The following is a 26,167-nucleotide window of genomic DNA, read 5'->3' as shown; positions in this document are numbered from 1 at the left end:
TAGCATTCTGCTTGTCACAACAGAACATCAAACTTTCAGGGAATAATCACTAAGATTAATGACACAGTTCTCGTAATACAGTCTAGATCAAATATATTTGTTGTTTTATTACTAATGCTGTCAAAGTTAACACGGTAACAACAAGTTAACAAAAATGTCCTTTAACTGCACTATTTTTTTTATCTCGCGATTAACGTGCATCCTTTTGACCCTCAGTTCATATTGTAGTGTTAGAAAGCAGTAGCGTTCACAGGAACAAATAGAGAGTAGAAATGGAAAAAGAAAAATGTGTATTGAATGAAAATATTAGTTTGGAAGACAATATTCGTTTGGAAGCTCTGGCAGGCCAACCAAAGTTTTTTCCATCCACATCTATATATACTGTATATATAAAACACTGTAGCTGCAGCAGTGTTGTTAATTCCGCCTAGTAGCCATTTTCTAAAGGCGACAAATTTTGTGAGTCGCGGGTTTTGTTTTGGTTTTTGGGTTGTTTTTGAATGTGTGGTTGCTTATTTGGGCTAAAACAAAACACGACTGTGCCGGTAGATAGTTTGTCCTTTTCTACGCAGCATTTTCTGGTTATCGTGCCCCCAGTCAACTTGGCATGCCTCCAAACACATGCATGCAAATGACGCATGTGCTACTCCATTACAGCCCAGACTGACGAGATAGTGGGAGAATATGTGGCAGAATCAGTGAGGAAATATATATATATATATATATATATATATATATATATATATATATATATATATACAGTATATATATATATATATAATTTATTTATTTATTTTTTAACAGTTTTTTATTGAAATTTTCGACACAGTTAACATAAATACAATACAATACAAATCAAATGGGGTTTTTTTTGGGTGGGAGAAAAAAAGAACAGTTAAATATCGATATAACGCTACAGACAACTGCACTTCCAAATGGCCATAACATGGTGCAGCAATACACAAAACCAAACAAAAGACTCATCAATCATCCACAATTCAACTACGTCTCAGTCGGGGTCAAAGTGGAGATTAGTCTACTTTACATATTTTAAGAAACCACCCCATATTTCTTGAAAGATTACAGAACAATCATTTGATGTTAGCCTTATTTAAGGAAATAAAGAATATTTCTGATCCAGCGGCTGTGTTAGGGAGGCGCTGCATCCTTCCAGTTAAGCACAATAAGTCTTCCAGCTAACAAAGTAGGGAATGCTACCTGACTATTTTTGGATTTGCTGAGAGAAGATAACAGAGGGGCTACCCTGAATAGTCAACTTAGAGGATTCGGTTCAATAATTTTGCCATTTACCAAAGACAAAGTTTTAAACATTTCTGTCCAATAACTGCACAGAGATGGGCAAAGCAAAAGGAAAAAATATATTTAAAAGAAAATTATAATCAGACAAAGAAAGAGCCCTAAAGGACTGGATAGACCCTGGGTGGAAAATATCTTGCAACTTGTGTGTGGGTCTGTGTTTGTTTGTGTTCACTCTGTGCAGAGCTGTTAAATAATGTTTAATTAACAAACATTTGCATAAATCAAACAAATTGCCCAGTCCCATGTTGGGTGTACATTTTAATAAGGTACAATTGTTATATACAGGTATATATATATATATATATATATATATATATATGTATATATATACGATTAATTAATAGTGATTAGTTATAAGTTAACTATGAACAATGCGATTAATCGTGATTAAATATTTTAATCGTTTGACAGCCTTATTTATTACAGATGGTCGAAGGTCAATCATTGCATGATGTTTGTTAGCGTTTAATAGAACTTTAAGTCTCCAGGGGTTAATTCTCCTAAATCTAGAAAATATTTTTTTTGAATTTGACACAATTTGGGAAACCTCACCCGGCTTGCACAAGGAAGGGACTGACAGATTGATAACTCCTAAATCCATCCATCTATCCATTGTCTACCGCTTGTCCCGTTTGGGGTCGCGGGGGCTGCTGGAGCCTATTTCAGCTGCATTCGGGCGGAAGGCGGAGTACACCCTGGACAAGTCGCCACCTCATCACAGGGCCAACACAGATAGACAGACAACATTCACACTCACATTCACACACTAGGGCCAATTTAGTGTTGCCAATCAACCTATCCTTAAATCATTCTACTATATTCTTTTTTTTTTTATTACTGTTGACTCAAAATGGACAAAGTATATGAGGACAATGTCAAACCATAATCTTGGCTTTGAGAGTTTTTGTCCAAAAATTGGTGCCAATGGAAGCCTTGAGCACTTAAGTAAAAAGCGCTGGCTGGCACAAAAGGAATTTCTGTTTTGACCGGCCCACGTTTTTTCTTCTTAAGCTTTGAAAAGTAGCACAAGGAGAAAAACTCCAACTCCAAAAAGTCAAAGACAAGTGGAGAAAGAAGGGACGACAGCGAAAAAGAAGAATTGACATGCCTGCAGCTCCTGCCGCCCACCAACTCGTTAAATCTGTCTATGATCTGAGGAAGGAAGGCACAAATGAACAACGGATGGAAGCGTCCACATAATTCATAGCGTCGGAAGGCGGTGTGGTGTGCTTTGAAGAGCTGCCAGCTCATCTTTTGTTTTTGTGCCCATATGTGTTTTTCCTCTGGAACGCCGTCTCATCCTTTGACATCAACCAGCGAGGAGGGGGTGTTTTAGCGCATCCAGTCCTGTCACTTCCGATAAAGCGTGAAACACGAGTAAACACCACGTCAGCAACAGACGGCTAAGTTGTTTGTGTTTTTTTTGTTGGAGAAAAATGGTCCATTTGAGACAAAACAAATTATTAAAGACAAGAGCATTTTCTGGACAAGGGCGAAAAATGTTTTGCTTGCTGTCCGATATGTTTTCTGCACGTTGTTGTTGTCCGTCTAATTCACACTAAGGTGTCCCCATACTGACGTTTGTTTACCCTACAAAATGGTAAATGGTAAATGGATTATACTCGTATAGCGCTTTTCTACCTTTTTAAGGAACTCAAAGCGCTTTGACACTATTTCCACATTCACCCATTCACACACACATTCACACACTGATGGTGGCTACAGCTAAAAATGCTACAAGTGCGATTAAAAACAATGTGGATGTTGCTCAAAAAGGTTCATTATGTCTTCCTATTCATCCATCCATCCATTTTCTACCGCTTATTCCCTTCGGGATCGCGGGGGGCGCTGGAGCCTATCTCAGCTACAATCGGGCGGAAGGCGGCGTACACCCTGGACAAGTCATATACTTTTTAAAGTTAAAAGTTAAAGTACCACTGATAGTCACACACACACTAGGTGTGGTGAAATTACCCTCTGCATTTGACCCATCCCCTTGTTCCACCCCCTGGGAGGGGAGGGGAGCAGTGAGCAGCAGCGGAGGCCGTGCTCGGGAATCATTTTGGTGATTTAATCCCCAATTCCAACCCTTGATGCTGAGTGCCAAGCAAGGAGGATAATGGGTGCCATTTTTATAGTTTTTGGTATGACTCTGCCGGGGTTTGAACTCACGACCTACCAATCTCAGGGCGGACACTCTAACCACAAGGCCCATGAGCAGGCTTTTCAAATGTTCTTGTAATCAGACCATATTTTCGGTATATTCGATGGAATCTTTACCTGAGATGTTTCCACTGTCATCTGCAGTCTTCCATCTAATATACCAAAAATTTGGTGTGACGACAAGAACATTTGAAAAAGTATGTGGATGTTGTGGTTTCCCCTACAACTAAAATGGTGCTGGTGCTCTATTTTTACAAGCTACGATTAAAAACAGCAAAACAGTGCAGGTAAAATAAATACATTTTAAAATGATCTTACTCGTTTTTAAATCCTTACGTGGTCTTGCCCCACCGTACCTCTCTGAGCTGCTCCATCTCTATGCCGCCACCCGGTCGGTCCCTCAGGTCAGCTGATCAGCTGATCCTGGAGGTACCCAAAACAAAGCGCAAGCTCAGAGGGGACAGAGCCTTCTCTGTTGCGGGTCCCAAACTCTGAAACGATCTCCCTCTCCATGTGGCTATTTTTAAGACCCTTCTTAAAACCCATTTATATTCACTGGCTTTTAACCCAGCATGAGACTTTGAACTGTTTTTAGCTTTTAACTTTTTGAACTGTTTTCAACTTTTAAACTGTTTTTATCTAACAAACTGTTCTTAGGGTAATTTATATTTGCTTTTTAAATGTGTATTTTTATTTCTGTTTTAAATGTTATTTTTTAGGCTGTCCTTTGCCTCTATTTCTTTGTGGTGTACAGCCCTTTGTTTTTCAACTGTGCTTGTTTTTAAAGGGCTTTATAAATAAAGTTGGTATGGTATGGTATAGGTAGCTGCAAACAGTTCCAGTCCCCCCACCCCCATAAGTCAAAACTAGGTGGTTGCTCTGTTTTTAGTTAAAAAGATGTTTGCCTCACAATTAGAAACTGTGCCTCCTCCCCAACTAAAACCAGAACTAGTTGCATCAAAAGCTAAAAAAAATGTCCAGCTTTGATTCTCTGTTTTTCTTGCAAATTAAATTAGTAGGGGTACAACTAAAAACAGTACAAGTGCACCGTTTTTTCCCCCCAGAAGCTCCGGTATTATTATTAAAATGTCATTGAACTTGTCTTCATTTCCCTTAATATGTCCTGCCATTTTCCTCACCTGCGTTCTGTCTGAGCAACAACAGCGCTGTGCTAAAATGTCATGTTGCCCACTCCAAAAATGGAGGTGTGTGTCTGCAGCAAGCAGCGGAGATTAAAATATTAATAATTTAACCGCCAGTTATGACTCACTTTTTTTTTAAATCCAGTCCACCTTCTATCCATCCATGCATCTACCGACTTCTTCTGTGTCTCCTTAGTGACTCGCCATTATGGTGATATGAAGGAGGAGGTCAGGACGGGGCGTGTCATTTAATTTTAGTCGTAATTGCAGCGATCCGCCAGAACTCGGATGAGTCTTTTGTCGCCGGTTCAGGTCGTTCAGGTCGAGGTCTAACCAATTTCTTTGGAGTGATACAATCGGGATTCCATTTAGGGCTAATTGAATCAGACGTAAATTATCATCTGGGAGGGTAATTTGATACGTTAACCCGGAAACATTGAATACAAACGAGCTAAGGTCTGATCTACCGCAGTCTTCATGTTCTTGTTTCATTTCTAGATAATGCTCTGCTATTTTTCCATTCAATGTCAATTTTTCCCACATTCAAATGTCCATCTTTTTCCTTTAGTTCACGTGATGCTAACTGAAACAGTTTATTTAAAAAATCAATTACATTTTAAGATTACGGTTATCGTACCATTTAAAAATATGGTGCACAGGGACATTGGAATATCCACTATTACGAAAAGTATTTTCTTGAAATTCATGTGACGCTGACTCGAAATGAGATGGTTTATAGAAAAAACGTGACATAGTTGAACTCTTGTCACACTATTTAAAGACAATATTTTTGTATTTGCAGATTGTAGCATGCACTGTGGCAGAAGGGTTAGTGCGTCTGCCTCACAATACGAAGGTTCTGAGTAGTCGTGAGTTCAATCCCGGCCTCGGGATCTTTCTGTGTGGAATTTGCATGTTCTCCCCGTGACTGCGTGGGTTCCCTCCGGGTACTATGGCTTCCTCCCACCTCCAAAGACATGCACCTGGGGATAGGTTGATTGGCAACACTGAATTGGCCCTAGTGTGTGAATGTGAGTGTGAATGTTGTCTGTCTATCTGTGTTGGCCCTGTGATGAGTTGGCGACTTGTCCAGGGTGTACACCGCCTTCTGCCCAATTGTAGCTGAGATAGGCTCCAGCGCCCGCCGCGACCCCAAAGGGAATAAGCGGTAGAAAATGGATGGATGGATGGAGATTGTAGCATTGTAACATGTTAAAAGTGTCTGAGATTTGATTAGGTATGTTATTAGAATTCAGTAACAATGAAAATATCTAACCAATCAATAAATGAAACAAAAATGCACATGGGTAAAAAATACAGTTAAAGAAAATATTCTTTGGATGTATGGTTGTATTGTTTTTGTCCGATCTTTCAGCGTTAAATTTTGAGTGTTAAATGTAATGTCTTTTTTGTAGAATCATCTATAAAATGTTGTGTAATTCATAAATAAAAAGAGAATACAATGATTTGCAAATCATTTTCAACCTATATTCAATTGAATAGACTGCAAAGACAAGATATTTAATGTTTGAACTGAGAAACATGTTTTTTGCAAATAATCATTAAATTAGAATTTAATGGCAGCAACACATTGCAAAAAAGTTGGCACAGGGGTATTTTTACCATTGTGCTACATGGCCTTTCCTTTTAACAACACTCAGTAAACGTTTGGCAACTGAGACCAATTTTTGAAGCTTTTCAGGTGGAATTATTCCCCATTCTTGTTTGATGTACAGCTTAAGTTGTTCAACAGTCCGGGGTCTCCGTTGTTAGGCTTCATAATGCGCCACACATTTTCAATGAGAGACAGGTCTGGACTACAAGCAGGCCAGTCTAGTACCCGCACTCTTTTACTATGAAGCTACGCTGTTGTAACACATGGCTTGACATTGTCTTGCTGAAATAAGCAGGGGCGTCCATGATAACGTTGCTTGGATGGCAACATATGTTGCTCCAAAACCGGTATGTACCTTTCAGCATTAATGATGCCTTCACAGATGTGTAAGTTACCCATGCCTTGGGAACTAATACACCCCCATACAATCACAGATGCTGGCTTTTGAACTTTGCGCCTATAACAATTCGGATGGTTCTTTTCCTCTTTGGTCCGGAGGACACGATGTCCACAGTTTCCAAAAACAATTTGAAATGTGGACTTGTCAGATTACAGAACACTTTTCCACTTGGCATCAGTCCATCTTAGATGAGCACAGGCCCAGCGAAGCCGGCAACGTTTCTGGTTGTTGTTGATAAATGGCTTTCGCTTTGCATAGTAGAGTTTTAACTTGCACTTACAGATGTAGCGACCAACTGTAGTTACTGACAGTAGTTTTCTGAAGTGTTCCTGAGCCCATGTGGTGATATCCTTTACACACCGATGTCGCTTTTTGATGCAGTACCGCCTGAGGGATTGAAAGTCCGTAATATCATTGCTTACGTGCAGTGATTTCTCCAGATTCTCTGAACCTTTTGATGATATTACGGACCGTAGATGGTGAAATTCCTAAATTCCTTGCAATAGCTTGTTGAGAAATGTTGTTCTTAAACTGTTCGACAATTTGCTCCCCCATTTGTTCACACAATGGTGACCCTCGCCCCATCCTTGTTTGTGAACGACTGAGCATTTCATAGAAGCTGCTTTTATACCCAATCATGGCACCCACCTGTTCCAAATAAGTGTTTGATGAGCATTCCTCAATTTTCTCATTCTTTTTTGCAACTTGTGCCAGCTTTTTGAAACATGTTGCAGGCATCAAATGAGCTAATATTTGCAAAAAATAACAAAGTTTTCCAGTTTGAATTGAAATTGAAATTCAATTGAATATTTGTTGAATACGTGCCAACTTCACTGGTTTTAGGGTTTTTTATTTGTTTCTAAAATAAAACAGACAAAAACACAAACATAAATCTGTTACACTTACAGCAAAGGAAAAAAAAACATTTTGTTGGGCAATAGCAAACACCTCCAACCTGGGAAAAGTGAGTTTCAGAAATGCACTTAGGATGAAAAACTATTGGATTCATTGTGTCATTGATGTTGTTCATGCAGAACAGTGACATTTTTATGCTTTTCCTTGCAGCTGCTGGCTTCGTCTGGACACTTACTTCATTTGGAGTTTCATCGGACCAGCAACCTTGATAATTATGGTAAGCCCCGCCCCCTCTTAACACTACAGTATGTTCATTAACCCCACTTAGCCTCCAAACGCTCTGCAGAGATCGGATTTTTTTCTTCCTTTTTTTTTTCAAGCAGCCGTCGAAGAAAACGAATGAGGGGGAATATATCGTACTTTGTCACCCAGCTGCAAGTCGCAGGGAGTGAACTCTGCTCAGTATGCGGCGTTACAGTAATCCGCCCAGCGCCACGATGATTGATTTTGTTCTCAGACCTTTTTTCTTCGTCGTCGCCTCACATATCAGGCACACACACACACACACACACATACACACAAAGTTGTCTATTGTGTCGCAGAAAGTAAGATTTCTAAACTAGGACAGTTTCCATTTCATTGATATTTTTTCTTATCATTTATTGATCCAAAACCACCTTTCCCGAGAACATGGGGCGAATTGTATAGAATCACTCTTTGTTTGGAATTCAGGCACGCAATTTCTAATTAATTTTTTCAAACATGTTTTTGTGGTCGATCTTTTTTCATCAAATGCCAGATCAGAGTCGTGTTGAACAGGCATGCAATTTCTTGACATCTCGGGGTTTTTTTTCTTCAACATTCCCCAAAGATTCCCTGTTAAATGAAAAAGAATGGATAGTGGTTCATTATCCCAACCTTTGATTTTGTCAATTTCATTATTGCTATATTGTGCCTATGTTCATTATTTAGCATCAACACAACATGTTGATAATTACCAGCACAATAGCAGGGCACATTGTTTACAACAGTACCATTGGCGTCGTTAAACCTTTTTTTAGGGGGGCTGAAGCTGAAGCTCTAAATAATTTGGTGTGATTTTTATTTTTTTATTTCTTTACAAAACATTGCAGAAAAATACAAAATAACTGCAGGAATATGAGTTTAAATCAACAATAATATAACCTGTCATTATTCATTATGATTATTATTAATTTGAAGACCCTTTGTCAGCGCTTATTATCCAATCCAATCCATTCCAACAGTAACGCCCGCATTACTAAACTGAAAACCCAGTCCATGTTTTTACTGTTATCTTAGCAGGGTCGAGTCAGACTGCAGCTCGTCCTGCAGTGTTTACGGAAATAAACTCGGAAGTAGATATGCGTCAATTCTAGTCGTCTCAGTACTGCCGTATTTCTTGCAATTTCAAGGATTCTGTGCAATCAAAGTCAGCATTTTCTGAACCACGGAGAAGATTATATTTGAAGAGCGTTTTGGCGATCAATGGTGGAATGTTGATTGACGGAAGTTCCTAAAACATTTTTTTTGCCGTTTCTGCTCATTTCAATTTACTATTTATTTTGTATCAGTATATTTTGGTGAATAATATACACCAATAATATATACCATAATCGTCATCATTATTTGCCATTAAGCAACCGCAGCTGTTCACGTCACAGTTCACACTGAAGTCGCATCATAACACTATCTGATTGATTTGTAGTATTTAACTCATAATAATAATGTCAATTATATTGCTGACAGAAAAATAATTTCCATACCGTATAATAAGTAAATCACATTACTGCAACTTTGCAGTATAGGTGTGCTACTTCAACATAATTGATGTAGTTTAATAGCCTGAGTGTTATTTTAGAGTAGTGGTTTGGGGGCTCTGAAGACCTGGATACACTGACAGACTCATACTCAAAAAGGTGGACTTCTATGGTTTTTTTTAATTTTCACTTTTGTTTTCACCAGGTTATTGTGATAGTCCATATCACCCAGTTTCATCAATGGCCTATGTTCCTTAGGGAATTTAAAGGCCTAAACGTAAACATATCACCCATCCCTAGATGGAGAGAACATTGACGATAAAGTTCGCAACTTTTGGTCGCTGATAAAAAAGCCTTGCCTGTACCGGAAGTAGCAGACGATATGCGCGTGAGGTCACAGGTTGTGGAGCTCCTCACATCTGCACATTGTTTACAATCATGGCCACCAGCAGCGAGAGCGATTCGGACCGAGAAAGCGACGATTTCCCCATTAATTTGAGCGAGGATGAAAGATTTGTGGATAAGGAAAGTGACAGTGAAGAACTAGAGAGCAGTGGGAGCGATTCAGATAGGGAAGATGCTGTGAGAGGCGGGTGGGACCTGATATTCAGCTGGGAATGACTAAAACAGTAAATAAACACAAGACATGTATATACTCTATTAGCCACAACACAACCAGGCTTATATTTAATATGCCACAAATTAATCCCGCATAACAAACACCTCCCCCCTCCCGTCCATATAACCCGCCAATACAACTCAAACACCTGCACAACACACTCAATCCCACAGCCCAAAGTACCGTTCACCTCCCCAAAGTTCATACAGCACATATATTTCCCCAGAGTCCCCAAAGTTACGTACGTGACATGCACATAGCGGCATGCACGTACGGGCAAGCGATCAAATGTTTGGAAGCCGCAGCTGCATGCGTACTCATGGTACCGCGTCTGCGTATCCAACTCAAAGTCCTCCTGGTAAAAGTCTCTGTTGTCCCAGTTCTCCACAGGCCAATGGTAAAGCTTGACTGTCATCTTTCGGGAATGTAAACAATGAAACACCGGCTGTGTTTGTGTTGCTGCAGTCGGCCGCAATACACTGCTTCCCACCTACAGCTTTCTTCTTTGCTGTCTCCATTGTTCATTGAACAAATTGCAAAAGATTCACCAACACAGATGTCCAGAATACTGTGGAATTTTGCGATGAAAACAGACGACTTAATAGCTGGCCACCATGCTGTCTCAAAATGTCCTCTACAATCCGTGACATCACGCGCGGACGTCATCATACCGAGACGTTTTCAGCAGGATATTTCGCGCAAAGTTTCACTTTAGTAAGCTAACCCGGCTGTATTGGCATGTGTTGCAATGTTAAGATTTCATCATTGATGTATAAACTATCAGACTGCGTGGTCGGTAGTAGTGGGTTTCAGTAGGCCTTTAAATGCCTTAAATGACCATTACAGTAATAACAGGAAACTAACAATATTGCTTTTCAACAATTTCAATTTCTTCAGTATTTGCTGTGTAATTCTAATACAGTAACAAGTTTTAAGCAAAAAAAAATCTTGCAAGTGCAAAAATTCTGAATCAAAGCGTTTGTGCACAGACAACATGTCTTTGGGTGGAAATCCAGACCCTATTTTCCAGGCAAGAAAGTTTAGTTCTACCAGAACCTCTTCTGTTTTTAGGTCAACTCTTGCGTGTGAGCTTTTCCATGCAACAACACTGTCCTTATGTGTTTGGGCCATCTCATGCTCACTAAATATGACTGAAGTTGTCTTACACTTACACTTGCAATGTATTCGTTGTTGTGTAATTTTAATACCGTGCCAAAAAGTTGTGAGCGAAAAGATCTTGCATGTGCAAAAAATTCTTCAAAGCTAGTGACGGCCCTGAACAATACAATACATTTCCGTAATGTCCGATCTTCATTAAATTACATGGATTTTGTCCTTTAAATGTAATGTCTCAATGCAGCGTCACAAAATATGTGTTCAAACAAAACACAATCATGCAAAAGTCAAAGTTAGAAAAAGAAAAATATCAACAAGAGCTAAGTAACGTGCCTAAAATGCAAATTTGTGATGTTTTGCTTTAGTCTTTAGCACATTAAAAATTGTATGTCATTACTTTTGCAAATATTTTATTATTGCAGTTTTATGTAGACAGTTGTCTTTACAACCATACCATTAAGTACATGTTGGTGTCTGTAACTAATTGAATGTTTTGATGCGCAAAGTGAGTCAATTAACTTTATAAAATCCCTCATTTATGAAGTTTTGCTGTAGTAATTAGTGTAGAAAGTTTTTTGTAATTTCCGGCAATTGAAGAAGAAGAAGAAAAAGAGGAAGAATATCAATGATACATCCAGACGGAATTTGGCTAAAGGGTCTCGCTAAGAATGAGTATGGAATCGTTAGAATTAGCAGAAAAAAGCCTTCAGCTATATGCTACACGAGCAGAGACTAAATTTAAGCCTTCAGGCTGAGAGGTATGAATAAGTCAGGTGGAAACATGCATCTGTCATCCTTTCCTCGTGTTTTTTCCTGTTGTACCGTCACAGAGATTTCCTAGAATTTTGCGCTCTGTTTGGCAAAGTGGGGGCGTTCCGTGCCGCGGCATTGGCGGCGGGCTTTGAGTGACAAAGTGATTTTAAAATGAATAGTGCATGCTTTCATTCTTTTTTTTCTTCCCTCTCCAGCTCAACGTGATCTTCCTGGCCATCGCGCTCTACAAGATGTTTCATCACACGGCCATCTTGAAACCAGACTCCAGTTGCCTCGACAACATCAAGTAAGAGACAAACATGAATTGAATTGAATTTCCTTTTGAGACATATTTTTTAAATGAAAGACAAAAAGCTGGTGTGACTCACGGCGCTGTAGCTTTTTTATACTCAACTTTTTATAGCCTTTCCTTGAATGAGCTTTCCAAAAAACCATTCAAGGAACAAGCACTCAAAGTGGTCAAGGAACAAAGCAACCATGTCTTACAAAACAAACCGAGACAAAGCGGAGCTGCCGCTGTTTATGACACAATTTCTTAATCATTTGTTAGAAATACATATTTTCATTTTAAGCCATTATTAAAAATATTTATTGGTATACTTTGCAACAATTTTATATTTTGGTCCTGATGGCTTCATCTGGCCAGGATCTTCAGCTCTCACTGGATCGGTTCGCAGCCGAGTGTGAAGCGACTGGGATGAGAATCAGCACCTCCAAGTCCGAGTCCATGGTTCTCGCCCGGAAAAGGGTGGAGTGCCATCTCCGGGTTGGGGAGGAGATCTTGCCCTAAGTGGAGGAGTTCAAGTCCCTCAGAGTCTTGTTCACAAGTGAGGAAAGAGTGGATGGTGAGATCGACAGGTGGATCGGTGAAGCGTTTGCAGCGATGCGTACCCTGCATCGATACATCGTGGTGAAAAAGGAGCCGAGCCGGTGGGCAAAGCTCTCAATTTACCGGTCGATCTACGTTCCCATCCTCACCTATGGTCATGAGCTTTGGGTTATGCCTGAAAGGACAAGATCTCAGGTACAAGTGGCCAAAATGAGTTTCCTCCGTCGGGTGGTGAGGCTCCCTCTTAGAGATAGGGTGAGAAGCTCTGTCATGCGGTAGGAGCTCAAAGTAAAGCCGCTGCTCCTCCACATCGAGAGGAGCCAGATGAGGTGGTTTAGGCATTTGGTCAGGATGCCCCCAGGACGTCTCTCTGGGGAGGTGTTTAGGGCACGTCCGACCGGCAGGAGGCCACGGGGAAGACCCAGGACACGTTGGGAAGACTATGTCTCCCGGCTTGCCTGGGAACGCCTCGATATCCCCCAGGAGGAGCTGGACGAAGAAGCTGGGGAGAGGGAAGTCTGGGCTTCCCTGCTTAGGCTGCTGCCCCCGCGACCCGACCTCGGATAAGCGGATGAAGATTGGATGGAATATGTCCATTCATTTGAATGGGAATATCTTAGAAATTTTGGAATTTCAGGAATATTGGGAATTTTTGAAAATATTGTACGTAGTAAAGGTTTCAATTGAGAACTGTTAAATCGGAATTCCTGAAATTTCGGGGAAACCGGTATTTTTAGGAAAAATAAAATGGGTAACTTTGTTGTCCTGATTATGTGAAATGTTTTGATGGTGGAATGGTTGGAATTGGTTGAAAAATGTGGACTGTGAAAACTTTAGAATAAAAGGTGAAAATAGGGCTTTGAAAAACAGGAAGTCTGGAAATTCCTGAAATTTTTTGCAACCTGGAAATTTCAGTTGCCAGGATGAGTGTAATGTGTTCAAAGTGGAATAGTTTAAATTGGTTGAAAACATTTGGAAATTGTGGTAAAAAAAAATTGCCCATTCATTGTCAATGGGAAAACATTCCCGGAAATCTGGGATTTTTTATTTTTATTTTGAAGAAGCCCCAACGACAATTTAGAGTATTCAAATAGCCCATTAACTTGCATTATTTTGGAATGTGGGCGAAGGCCATAGAACCCGGAGAAAACCCACGCACCGGGAGAACACGCAAACTCCACACAGAGATGTCCAAACAGAGATTTGAAGACATCTCCCCGATCTCCTGACTGTGTGGCCCACAATGCTAACCACTATAGGTTAGCCCAGGGGTCGGGAACCTTTTTGGCTGAGAGAGCCATGAAAGCCAAATATTTAAAAATGTATTTCCGTGAGAGCCATATAAACATTTTTTAACACTGAATACAACTAAATGCGTGCATTTTTAAGTAAGACCAACATTTTTAGAGTATAATAAGTCTCTTATTCTTTTTAATAACATTGTTGAGCGTGGCTACCGCTGCTGCTCACTGCTCCCTCACCTCCCAGGGGATGGAACAAGGGGATGGGTCAAATGCAGAGGACAATTTCACCACACCTAGTGTGTGTGTGACTATCAGTGGTACTTTAACTTTAACTTTAACAAAATTCTGAAGCTAACCAATAGTAAATAAAATACTTCTTACCATGAATGCGACTTCTTGAACAGGTGCGGTAGAAAACGGATCGATGGATTAAAATGCATGAGAATATTTTCTCTTTTCAACGTTATTTTTAACACTGTGATTACCGGTGGAACTATTCTTTACTTATCGTGTTAAGCAATGTCAGCTAAGATTTATCTGAGAGCCAGATGCAGTCATCGAAAGAGCCACATCTGGCTCGATAGCCATAGGTTCCCTACCCTTGGGTTAGCCCCTCAGTGCGGCCCATTTTTGTGAATTGTAAATGTAAAATTAGCATCAGTATATATCACATAAGCTAAAGTATATTTTAATTTCCATGCATTAATTTATATATCGGTTCAAAATGTTATATAAGTTAGGTTTTTACTGTGTTAGTGTTATTCAAAATATAATTAATTAAACATATTTCCACTGCAGCCCGTTTAGGCAGCCTTCTAGCGATCCATGAGTTTAAGTTTAAAAATCTGCGTAATTCTAATTTTTGATTTATGTTGATTACATTTTCTATTGCCACTGCAGCCCGTCAGGGCGGCAAAAGAGCAGCTTTTTTAACTGATAATTTCTCTAATGGCAGTGTACACAATTTAACCTTTATACAGTATATATTTGTTTTTTGTACTAACATATAATACATATTACCTTTTCCCTCATTATCAAGCAGCTTTTCTATACACGTCACTCCAAAAAAAACGATTCCGATTTTAGCCCCTTTGAACAGCGTCTATATCTCATTTGGTAAGCCATCCTTGGTGTCATTTTTTCTCGGTATTGACCTGCCGGGAGCTTTCAGTGGTTATGATTTATTACTGTGGCCTCCTTTAATGCGGCCATCCAGCTAGCATGGCAGACCCCTGGGCGCCTTCCCTTTACAGCTGAAAGCGACTTCAGTAAAGTGCGCCGCCACGTTCCACCTGACCACTGGGGAAAAATGGCATCTGACGGGTTTTACAACTGTGGGGGTTGGGCACCATGGCTCAGGAGGTACAGCGAGTTGTCCAGTAACCGGAGGGTCAGCGGCTCAAATCCCGCTTCCTCTACTGTTATGTCCTCGGTCAAAACACTTTACCGGAGATCCATCAAGAGGATGAATTTCACTGTCCATTGTATGATGCGACTCTTGTATTTCATCATAAGCCAGTCAAAGTTGAGGCGGTGATCCCATGCCTTATTTACATTTTTCTTCCTTCATTGAATGTAACTGCTTATTCACAGCCATGTATCATGTCATGATTTTTGTTCCAGTTTCATCACGTTCTTTAATTTCTTCTCATACTCTGTTTCTTCTGACATTTTTCTCTGGTTTTCATCTTGTTTTTGTTTCATTTTAGCCGCCGTTATTACGACGGATGTGTTATAGTAGAGTGGCACTGGTAAGAGTTTGTTTTCCTTGTAGATTAGAATGGATGTTGTGTTTGATGTGCCCCCCACCAACCTTCCCCGACTGACACTCTGACTTTTCTGAGTACAATTGTCCATTTATGCGGCCTTTAAGGTTGAGAAGTGGTCTTTTTTTTTTTTTTACAAAGCAAAACAAAAGTCCACTTTCTTTAAACCCAATACTAAGTTAATTTATTTCTGTATCACACATGAGCCTGAGTGATGAGCTCAGACACTGTTTAAACATTCAGCATTTTAAGAAATTGTACAAATCTAATAATTTGGTTCAGTATAGTGAGGTCTAGGCTTATTTTGAATATGAGTATGAATGACTTACAGTATATGACTTACTTATGACGATATATTGTGAATTGTAAGCACATTGTTCTGGGCAAATTGAGTTATGTGGATCCAGATGAATGTGATAAAATGTGGTTCAGAGGAAACTGGATATTAGTTCAAATAATTATGTAAAAAAAGGGGGGGATTTATACTTCTTCCCATTACCCATTTGAGATATGTTTAATTTAATTGAATTTTCTTTTCTTTTTTGTGAAATAATAATATTACCATTGAGCACAAGACTGTTCAATGGAGATATGTATGTATATTATGTACTAGAGCTGACGATGACATACTCAATAAAATAAATATATTTAAACGTGTGTCACCAAATAAGGTAAAGAAAGTATTAGCAGCGCAGAATATTCAACATATTATTAAAAACGTCAAATCAAGACTCAATGTAAGTGGTATTATTATCTTGCAGATGCATATTTATACTGTTTTTTGTATAGGATCTTATTATAGCACTAATGAGTACACAAATAACGACATTTGAGGGTAAATCTGCCCAATTTTTTTCATTAAAATTAGAGCATCGTGTGCTCACGTTGTCATATCTGCATGTTCTCCTGATGTCCTCTATTTAGAGGACGGCGCCCACCACTGCTTTGATGAAGTACCTCTCCCACCAGGTCATTATGGCAACAAAAAAAAAAGACGGCAAATTCATAAATCACCAATTTGGCCGCACACCTGACCCATTTATTAGCGCTTTAAACAAGAAGGTCTGCCCATATTTACGACTGCGTCTGCGAGCACAGATATTGGTGGTGAGTTGCCTGTAAATCACAAACAAATCCAAAAAACGGCAGGTAGGAGGTGTCGGTTTTAGAAAGTGGATCCTGTGAAGCTCCCTTTTGTTTTCTCCCCGCTTATCTCTAATTGTGGATGACACTTTTCTTGTTTTTATGTTGCTCAGCCATCAGGATTACGAACCCGAGATCAAGTAAGAAGGAAAAAGAACACTTTCCCCCATGAAAAAAGGCCATCTTTCATTTCCCCCGCCATATCAGCGCTGCTCCCGTGGAACCATTAATGTGATTTACGGCGCTAAAGGTCAAAATGAGCGCTAAGCTAGCTGACAGACGCGGCGAGTAAAGATTAGTTTTTAAGTGGCACCTGTAGGAATACACTGTAAAATTTAGTACATCGACGTAATAATTCTACATGAAGACAAACAGGATCAACAGAGATTCTGCATTGCTATTGAGAAACGTTTTCTTGAAGATCGGTTTCTTTTAGTGGTAGATTTGATTTTACAAGCAAGTTAGAATGCTAAAAACGCTACAAAAAACAAATGGCGTATTTTTCGGACCGTAAGACGCACTGTCGATGAGCAGGTCTATTCGGCTCTATTTCCATACAAAAGGCGCATTAAAGGGGTCATATTATGATTTTTTTCCACATTGAAAACATTTGCTTGTGGTCTACATAAAATGTGATGGTCAAAATGTTGAATGGATTATGTTTTACAGACCATCTTAAAACTGCTTTCTGACCGTCTCGTCAGGATGCGCCGTTTTGTGGGCAGTCTTATTTACGTGCCTCCACTTCGACAGCGTCTTCTCCCTGTCATATTTTGTTGTAGTTTTTAGCGCTTCCATAGCGAGTCTACTGACAAATATAAGTTAAAACTTTACGCTACTTAATATTAGAAAAGGCAACAGTGGAGGATGAGTGCCCCACAACAAGAGGATAAAGAAAAAGAAAGAGCTTATTGACTACGGCATGGACTACAATGGCGGATGCACGCACATTTTTGGGAATTATGCAAATCCCAAATACACAACAGCAGGTACTAATAGGTAGGAAAAGTCAGTTTTGCATAAGAAGGCGAAACCAAACGGCAGGTAATGTCTCGTAATAGGTGCCACTTTGGGGTTATTATCCACACACCATCATGATACTTGTATGTTGAAGCACAGTACGTCTGATTACCGTAGCCGTAATGCTTCGACAATCCATTAATTGATGCGGCTTCGTAGCTTACCAAAGTTGTAGTCAAACATTTTGACACATTTTTGAGTGCCGTGTGTAATGATCTATATTCTCAATGCAACATCAAAGCTTTGGTCTTGCTTGCTTACCGGTACTTGCTAGCATAATTTAATAAACAGGCGTCAATCTGCAGCCGGGTTTTAAGGCGCACTGTTGATATTTGAGAAAATGTAAGGATATTAAGTGCGCCTTATAGTCCCAAAATCCCCAAAATTACAGAGATTTTGTAACAGATTTGACGTAACACAAGAAAGTTTGTAGAATGCTTTATATTGAGGCATAAAAACACAATTAGCTACTCCGTAGCTACCTCAATCATACTTGTGTCTCTTTGTGATGTCTAAATTAATAGGTTTTTCGTACAAAATATTTATATCCGCGATTAGCGCAGTAAAAATGTCCTAACTTCTTGTTTGATTTTTTTATAGCAGTCTATGGTGGGTTTCTGTGTACAGCCATAAAAGTAGGTGCACCATTCGTGGATTTAGCAGCTGAATGTAATGACGCGCAATGTCATTTTAATCTTTCTAAAATTGATAGTCTTCGAAGCTTTGTAAAGTAAAACTTTCCTCAGGTTTTTCCTGGCAAAATAAAGTAAAGTAAAAACACTACACTGCATTGACCTAGTCACTGAAAGTTGATTGTTTTTTGTTGTATATTTGTCATAGCACCAGAATTTTCTAAGCATGCTTGGCGAATATTGTGGCAAAAAAAACCCACAAAACAAGCATTTTTGAAATATGTGACAATAATTGAAGTGAATTAAGTGAAGTGAATTATATTTATATAGCGCTTTTCTCTCGTGACTCAAAGCGCTTTTACATAGTGAAACCCAATATCTAAGTTACATTTAAACCAGTGTGGGCGGCACTGGGAGCAGGTGGGTAAAGTGTCTTGCCCAAGGACACAACGGCAGTAACTAGGATGGTGGAAGCGGGGATTGAACCTGGAACCCTCAAGTTGCTGGCACAACCACTCTACCAACCGAGCTATACCGCCCCACAATAATAATGTTCTCACGTTAACATAGTCTCCTATCGTTTGTTTTGTTCATGGATTTGATGTAGCACCAGAACATTTGGAGACTATTGGAGAGTATTGTGTGTAAAAATATTGGAAACACCTCAAATGTTTGTAGGTGGAAGAAATACCAGAAGTTTAGTTTTTGTAAAATCATAATACATCATAATCATAAAACAATAGTTTTAGACACAATTATTTGCTACGATCAATGCTTTAGGGACACAAAATGCAAGGGAAGGAAGATTTTCAAAAGCAAGAAATTTGATAAATTCCTCCCTAGTGACAGCAAAAAGGCAAAAGTCCCTACAAGACAAAATGAAAACAAAAAGTAAAGCACATGCTTGAAAATACTCCAAAAAGGTAACAAAAGTAACAAATCAATGCATGGCACAAGGCCAAGAGAAAAAGTAGCAAAGGGAATGAGTTACTACTGAAGTTCTAGAGCACAAACCTGAATAAATAAAAACTAGCACATCCAAGAGCAAGAAACATTGGAAAGAGCTCGGAATAAGCAAGCAGTCTAGAGCAAACATAGCAGGCCTGTGCATAGACACCAACAGCCTTAAGTAGGCCTGATTGACATTGCCCCCATGCCGGCCTCAGAGGTAACAGGACACAAGAGAAAACTAGAGCAGAGTTTGAACTGAACAAAAAAAACTAATGAAAATAACTCAACAGAACACTGACCCTAGAACACAACCATTTGCGTCAGAATATTTGTTTTGATTAAAGTTTAGGAATGGATTGTGAGTTAATGCTTACTCCGTAGGACACTTGAGCTATAGGAACATATTTTGTTGTGTTTCTGTTGCCAAATTAGGCGTCTTGTCCCTTTTTTGTGCTGTAATCAATGTGCTCATATAAATGTTGGAAAAACTACTGTTTTTGAAGGATACGTCGCCTGGCTTTGACCAACTAAATATGGATCAGTCTGTAAAGCTAATGGTTGTGCGAATGTTTAATAATCCTAAAATTGTCAATATACCAAAAATTGTGTCACACATGTTTTCTTTGAACGATCGGAACTACTTAAATGTGAAAAAGCAAATTCAAACAAAAAAAATAAATAAATAAGAATTTGATCGCACTTCTGTCCCCAAAAAAGGTTTCCAAAATATCAAAACAGTATTTTGTTACTTTTATATGTAACATATGGAGTACATCTTCTTTGATAAATATTGAGAAACAAAACGTGTCTTGGTGTTTTTGTCTTTATAGGACACATTGGCTTGCTTAAGTCCAAGTTTACAAGACACTTTCCCCAATTAAATGAATGAAGTATGGATTGCCCAATACATTTACCACAGTGAAAGTACATTTACCACAGTGAAAGTAATACTGTTTGTTGTAACATACAGACCCCATTATGGAATACAGAAACTTTTTGTGTTTTTATGATCAACTTATGCCGTCGCCGGGACAACACGAGTCTGTTAAGAAAGAAATGAAGGGGGCCTTTGCTGACGTTGTTGTGTCATCTCATTTGTTTGTTTTGTCTCCCTCTCATTGCCTAACCTTGATTTATTTCTTGAACTTTTATCTCATTCACTCTTTTTTACTATATTTTTCAAAGAGACATCAAGGACGTTTTTGCTCAAAACTTTCTGCTCAATATTACACACTTGGCCCTTAAAAAAAAAGCAGTGTGCTCCTGCTACGTATGTAGAGGATCTATAACTCCCCTATACTTATAGGTATGTATTTATGTGAACGTTTTTGAGCTGTGTGAGAAATTTCAAGTCATGCGTGGTAATAACAGCACCACTATGTGGTTTATTTGCTAGAAATATAAAAGCACAGACAACACAGTGGAAAATGTTCTTTTTGTCGTGTGTTGTTTGTTGTCGAGGGAGTTCCTCAGACCTCGTCCCCCCCAAATTCAAGACTCTCATTGGGAAAAAATGAATTCTACTATTTTGCCACCACACAGTGGAATGCACTACCAACAGACCTTAAAATTCCAACTTCCCTACTAAATTTTAAAACTGCCATAAAATCATGGCTCAGCTCAACCTCCACCTGATCTCAACCAAAATTGATCCCCAGCAACTCTTCGAAGCATCAAACAGGTTTATATGTGGTTATAGTGCATATATATTTTCTCATTTTGTTTGTTTTTTGCATAGTCATGTACATAGTGTCATGTACATAGTGTATATACCCCCCCTCCCCCCCCATTTTTTTGTATATATTTGTTTTTCAAATCACCTGACATATATACTGTGTAGTATATGTACATAATTTATCAATTTTTTTAACGTAATTTTTATATACATGTTACAGGTTATATATATTTTATTATTGAATGTATCAAATGTGATGAATATTTAATGGACCACAATGGAAACAAGCCTTTCGGCTTTTTTGTGCCATCCATTTGCCTTTTTAAAGCATTACATGTTTTCAATTTTTTAAGATGTCAATCAATCAATCAATCAATGTGCAGCGGTTTAGGGGTAAAAGCTTACACAAATATGTACTTTGAAAATTTTTGCCATATTTCCAACCATTTTCTTCCCATACTGCTTGACATGAATATTTTGTTGTGTTGAAGATCATGGGTGATCGGCGCCATCGCCCTACTGTGCCTGTTGGGCCTCACCTGGGCCTTCGGACTGATGTACATCAACGAGAGCACGGTGGTCATGGCCTACCTCTTCACCATCTTCAATTCCCTACAGGGAATGTTCATCTTCATCTTCCACTGCGTACTTCAGAAGAAGGTATGGATTTTTGATCAAAAAAACTGATCTCAGATTTGGGGGAAAAAAGTTCACTTCGAGATTGTATGATTTGTGCGCTTCTGTTTTTGTTTGTTTGTTTTAGGTGCGTAAAGAGTTTGGAAAGTGCCTCAGGACGCACTGCTGCAGCACTAAAAGTGTGGAAAGTTCCATCGGTTCCAAGGGAAATGCTTCCAGAGCTCCTGGACGGTACTCGACTGGCTCACAGGTACTCTTTTTCTTATACAACAAAATAGATTTTCTGAGTTTTTAAACTCTCGAGTGAGCTTTCTAACTAGAAGAAGAATGCAATCACTAAAGTGGCAGAAACCTATAACAATGGTTTCCCTGACATTGACACTAAAAAACATTTTCTATTTATTTTAGAAGTGACAAAAAGCTGTTTTTTAGCAACATTAAAATAGTCAAAACACACAATGGATTGCCTTAACTATTGCCAGACACAAATTAGATGGAAGGTAGCCTTACATTCAGTATGTTTTGTTTTTATTGCTATTTAGCAACGTTTCCTGTCATTTATGCCTAAATTAGCTGAACTTGTTAAGGTCAAGTATGTATTTTTGTTTAGCATGAAAAATTATTGTTACCTAATAATAATGCCCTTTGTTGTACCACAACGTTATATTTACAGGTCAATCTACAATTCATTTTTTTACCGACTGTATGTAGATATATACAAGACAGGCCAACAGTTTGGACACACCTTCTCCTTATTCAATGCATTTTCTTTATTTGCATGACTATTTACATTGTAGATTGTCACTGAAGGCATCAAAACTATGAATGAACACATGGGGAGTTATGTACTTAACAAAAAAAAGTGAAATAACTGAAAACATGTTTTATAATCTAGTTTCTTCAAAATAGCCACCCTTTGCTCTGATTACGGCTTTGCACACTCTTGGTATTCTCTCGATGAGCTTCAAGAGGTAGTCACCTGAAATGGTTTTCACTTCGTAGGTGGGCTTGAAGCTCATGTGATGCCTTCAGTGATAATCTACAATGTAAATAGTCATGAAAACAAATAAATATTTTTTCAGTGTGGGTACTACCGCTTCTGTTGGCAGTACCAAAAGCCAAAGTGGCCCCTGAGCTGATGTCGTTGTGGCTTGGGCAGCCCTTTGAGACACTTGTGATTAAGGGCTGTATAAATAAACTCTTATTTGATTGATTGATTGATCGATGGCATTATGGAGCTGGGTTTCTGTGCCCATCTCTAGTCCTTACACAAGTTCCGTTTTTAGCACTTTTCAAACTTTTGGGCATTTATGTCAAATTACCACCAAACCTGTTCAAGTGGGTACACGTTTCCATTCAATTTGCAGCAAGTTATACAAAAAAGGATTGTGGCTCAATATCTGTGAAAACAATCTCCATAAAAACCTTAAAATCCCATAAAACACGAGATAAAAGACTTGCATTTGTTGTTTGGTGACCAAGTAACATTCCATTATTCATTTTTGTCTTACAATTTTTTCACACCAATCATATTAGCATACGTCTACACATTTTGTTGTTTTCTTACAATGCATCTTTTCCGAAGCTTCTTTGTCAGGTCGAGTGTTTTCACTACTCCCATAAAAACACATAGTGCTGTTTGTAATTAAACGCTTATAACCAGATGCTGCAAGCCAACATCAATATTTATAATTGAACGCACGTCCCCTTAGAATAGGGACATGGTTCAATTATAGCGTAATGTTTTTATGATGACTTGGGGAAAAGGAAAAAGAAGAATAAATTACCAGACTTCTTATGTCCACTTCCTGTAAACATGTAGCACGCAATCATTACAGTAGCCACAGTTTAATTAGGATTATTGATCACGTCCTCCACCTTTGCAGTAGTAATTATCGGAAAGCATCACGTCCAATTTTCCTTGATGGGTAATTTGCTTTTTTTAATTTTTTTTAGGAGGATTTATTTGATAATCAAAGACAAGAGCTGTTAAAAACTCATTAGCGATGAGCGGGAAGTTATTGATGTTTTTTGTCAATGACTGAAATAAAGAGAAGATAAAGATGTTCAGGGAGAGTCACTAAGGGATTCAATCAAATTGACAAATTCAAACAAAAATGAATACCAATAAATGTTTAGTTTTATGTTTCTTGATGCACAGGATCATTTAAACCTTTTAAAAAATGTATATATTATTCATATTTTTAATGACTGTTTAATGAATGTTAGTTTCTCAGCATTTTATTCTATATATTTAAACTTTGATCTGTTCTTTTTTTAATTACAATTTGACTGCCAACTTGTGGGCCCCTCTGACGCAGGATCGAGTTGTCAGCAGCAACAACGCTAACGTCGGCTAGCAACAGACCCTTAGCTTGTGCAACAGCCCGTGGGACTGCGGCACAATTAACTAGGATCAAGCGTGTCTCGGATCGAGCGCCTCCGAGACGTTGATTCGGAAAGCCTTGACTGATGACTTTATTATACTCGGTGCAAATGTTCCATTTTTTTAACATTACTGTTTCTCTTTTGGTCTTTTTGCAGAGCCGCATACGAAGGATGTGGAATGATACGGTGAGAAAGCAGTCGGAGTCGTCGTTCATGACTGGTGACATCAACAGCTCAGCGTCTCTGAACAGAGGTATTTCAGACTCCATCTTCTGATGAGCTTGCTTGTTGTTTTTGTGCTGACACTCGCTATTCCTTGTAGGTAAAACTGCAGTACTGATGGCATTTTACGCTATGAATACAATCCAAAAAAGGTCATGAACTAGTTCAGAAAGTCACACTTGTGCTTTTCTAATAAATTTGTAAGCATCGCACAAATACCGCTGAGGGGAAAAAAAAAAAAAAAAAGACTTACAAGCTAGCTTTCCTGTTTTTTTGTGCACCTCCCGATCACTTTTTGGATGAGCTAAAGCAGGGGTATAAATAAAAAATAAATAAAATAAAATAAAATAAATATATATAATTATTTTTTTTTTTTTTTTTTAATCTGTCCTTTCTAATCCATTTTCTACCATTTGTTACTCTCAGTGTCTCCTAGCCGCTCAGGCAAATCATATTGTCTAAAAATGCATTTTCCCATCGACAACGTGACATCATCGTGCTCGCAATATATGTACATCCCCCGGCCAAATTTTTTTAACCCGATGCGGCCCCAAAAGTTTGGGGACCCCTGAGCTAAAGGAACTATGGACAAATACAGTCTCAAAAATCTTCCTGAAAGTCCAACTATTTAATTTTTGCAGCAAAATTGGCTAGCAGAAAATGTGCAAATTTGATGTACATATACATAAAATATACACGCAAAATGTACATAAAAAATAAAAACTTATGGATGATTTTGTTGGCTTTTAATGAAAATATGTTGAGACAAACAACAGCAATCCCTTGCACCATCTGCATGGGACATGAAAATATACCAATATGGTATGAAAAATTGTCCTAAAAATTGCATGTGTGTGGTTCCTGCACAATTTCTTGAAAAATACTGCTTCAAAATAAAAATAAAAATCCCATAAAGCCGCAGTTGGTTTCTGTTGACTTTTTTTCAGTTTTTTTGTGATGCTGCTGTTGGCAAAAAGAAAATGTGTGACTATAACCACAGTACAAGAAATGAAACCTATTATGTATTATATGTTGATGATTTTTTTGGTTTATTGTGACATTGGAAAGGTATTCTTCTAATAATGTAAATATTAGGGATGGGAATCTTACAACTCATTATTCGATTCCATTCCCATTCTTGGGGTGACGTTTCTTGATTCAACGCGATTCTCGATTCAAACCGATTGTCGCAATATATTATCAGGTAGAAAAATGTTAATAGATCCTTTTCAAAACAGGTTACATGTCATGAAAGCTCCTCTTGTTTGCCAACGCATGATGTATATGCGCAGCGAGTAAGCGAGTGTTGGTCTAAAAACTTACTTTTAAAGATGTATTCATAAAATGAAACACTTTTTTTTTTAAATTCTTAATCGATTTTTACAAATAATTGAATCGGATTGAATGAGAATCGAGATTTCAATGTGAATGGATTTATTTCAGCACCTCTAATAAATAACACATTTACAGCAACACAGTTCATTGAACATGAATGGTATTAAGTGCATACATAAATCCATCCTGTTGCATAATGGCTCATGACTCGCATGGAATTTGACCAAATGAGCCTGTTTTTTTTGTTATTGTTGTTTTTTTTTTGTTTACTATTTCACATAGCCTTAACCAGCAATAATTAACACTTTCCTATTTTGTCATTGAGTCAGGGCAAGTTGTTTTGCCTTATTTCTCTTTTACTCTATTTAGTGAGTTAGTTAAGGATGTTAACGTGTTTCTTTAAAAGCTAAGGTCTCCAGAGTTTGAACTAGGAACGGATTATTGGTATCTAAATTATTTGGCGACGGAATGGATTTACTGTGTCTCATGAATTGCACAAAAGCGGCAGGCTACATTTAAAAACACGGCGGTGTTGATAGCGTTA

At 38.5% G+C, this 26,167-nt stretch overlaps 1 protein-coding gene across 1 annotated transcript in view; it reads left to right on the top strand.

Moving 5' to 3' along the window:
• The window catches only part of LOC133605878 (adhesion G protein-coupled receptor L3-like), a 381,662-nt gene that overhangs the window by 340,684 nt on the left and 14,811 nt on the right, over positions 1–26,167 (top strand). Inside the window, exons 18-24 of the mRNA XM_061959234.1 lie at positions 7,706–7,772; positions 11,977–12,068; positions 15,565–15,606; positions 16,878–16,904; positions 21,534–21,702; positions 21,806–21,928; positions 24,223–24,319. Of these exons, the coding sequence (XP_061815218.1) occupies positions 7,706–7,772; positions 11,977–12,068; positions 15,565–15,606; positions 16,878–16,904; positions 21,534–21,702; positions 21,806–21,928; positions 24,223–24,319 (617 nt within the window). The remainder of the gene's footprint in view (positions 1–7,705; positions 7,773–11,976; positions 12,069–15,564; positions 15,607–16,877; positions 16,905–21,533; positions 21,703–21,805; positions 21,929–24,222; positions 24,320–26,167) is intronic.

Source organism: Nerophis lumbriciformis, linkage group LG05, assembly GCF_033978685.3.
Source record: "Nerophis lumbriciformis linkage group LG05, RoL_Nlum_v2.1, whole genome shotgun sequence".
Taxonomy (NCBI): Eukaryota; Metazoa; Chordata; class Actinopteri; order Syngnathiformes; family Syngnathidae; genus Nerophis; species Nerophis lumbriciformis.
The sequence above is the reverse complement of the archived record's forward strand: the minus strand, read 5'-3'. Positions and strand labels throughout refer to the sequence as shown.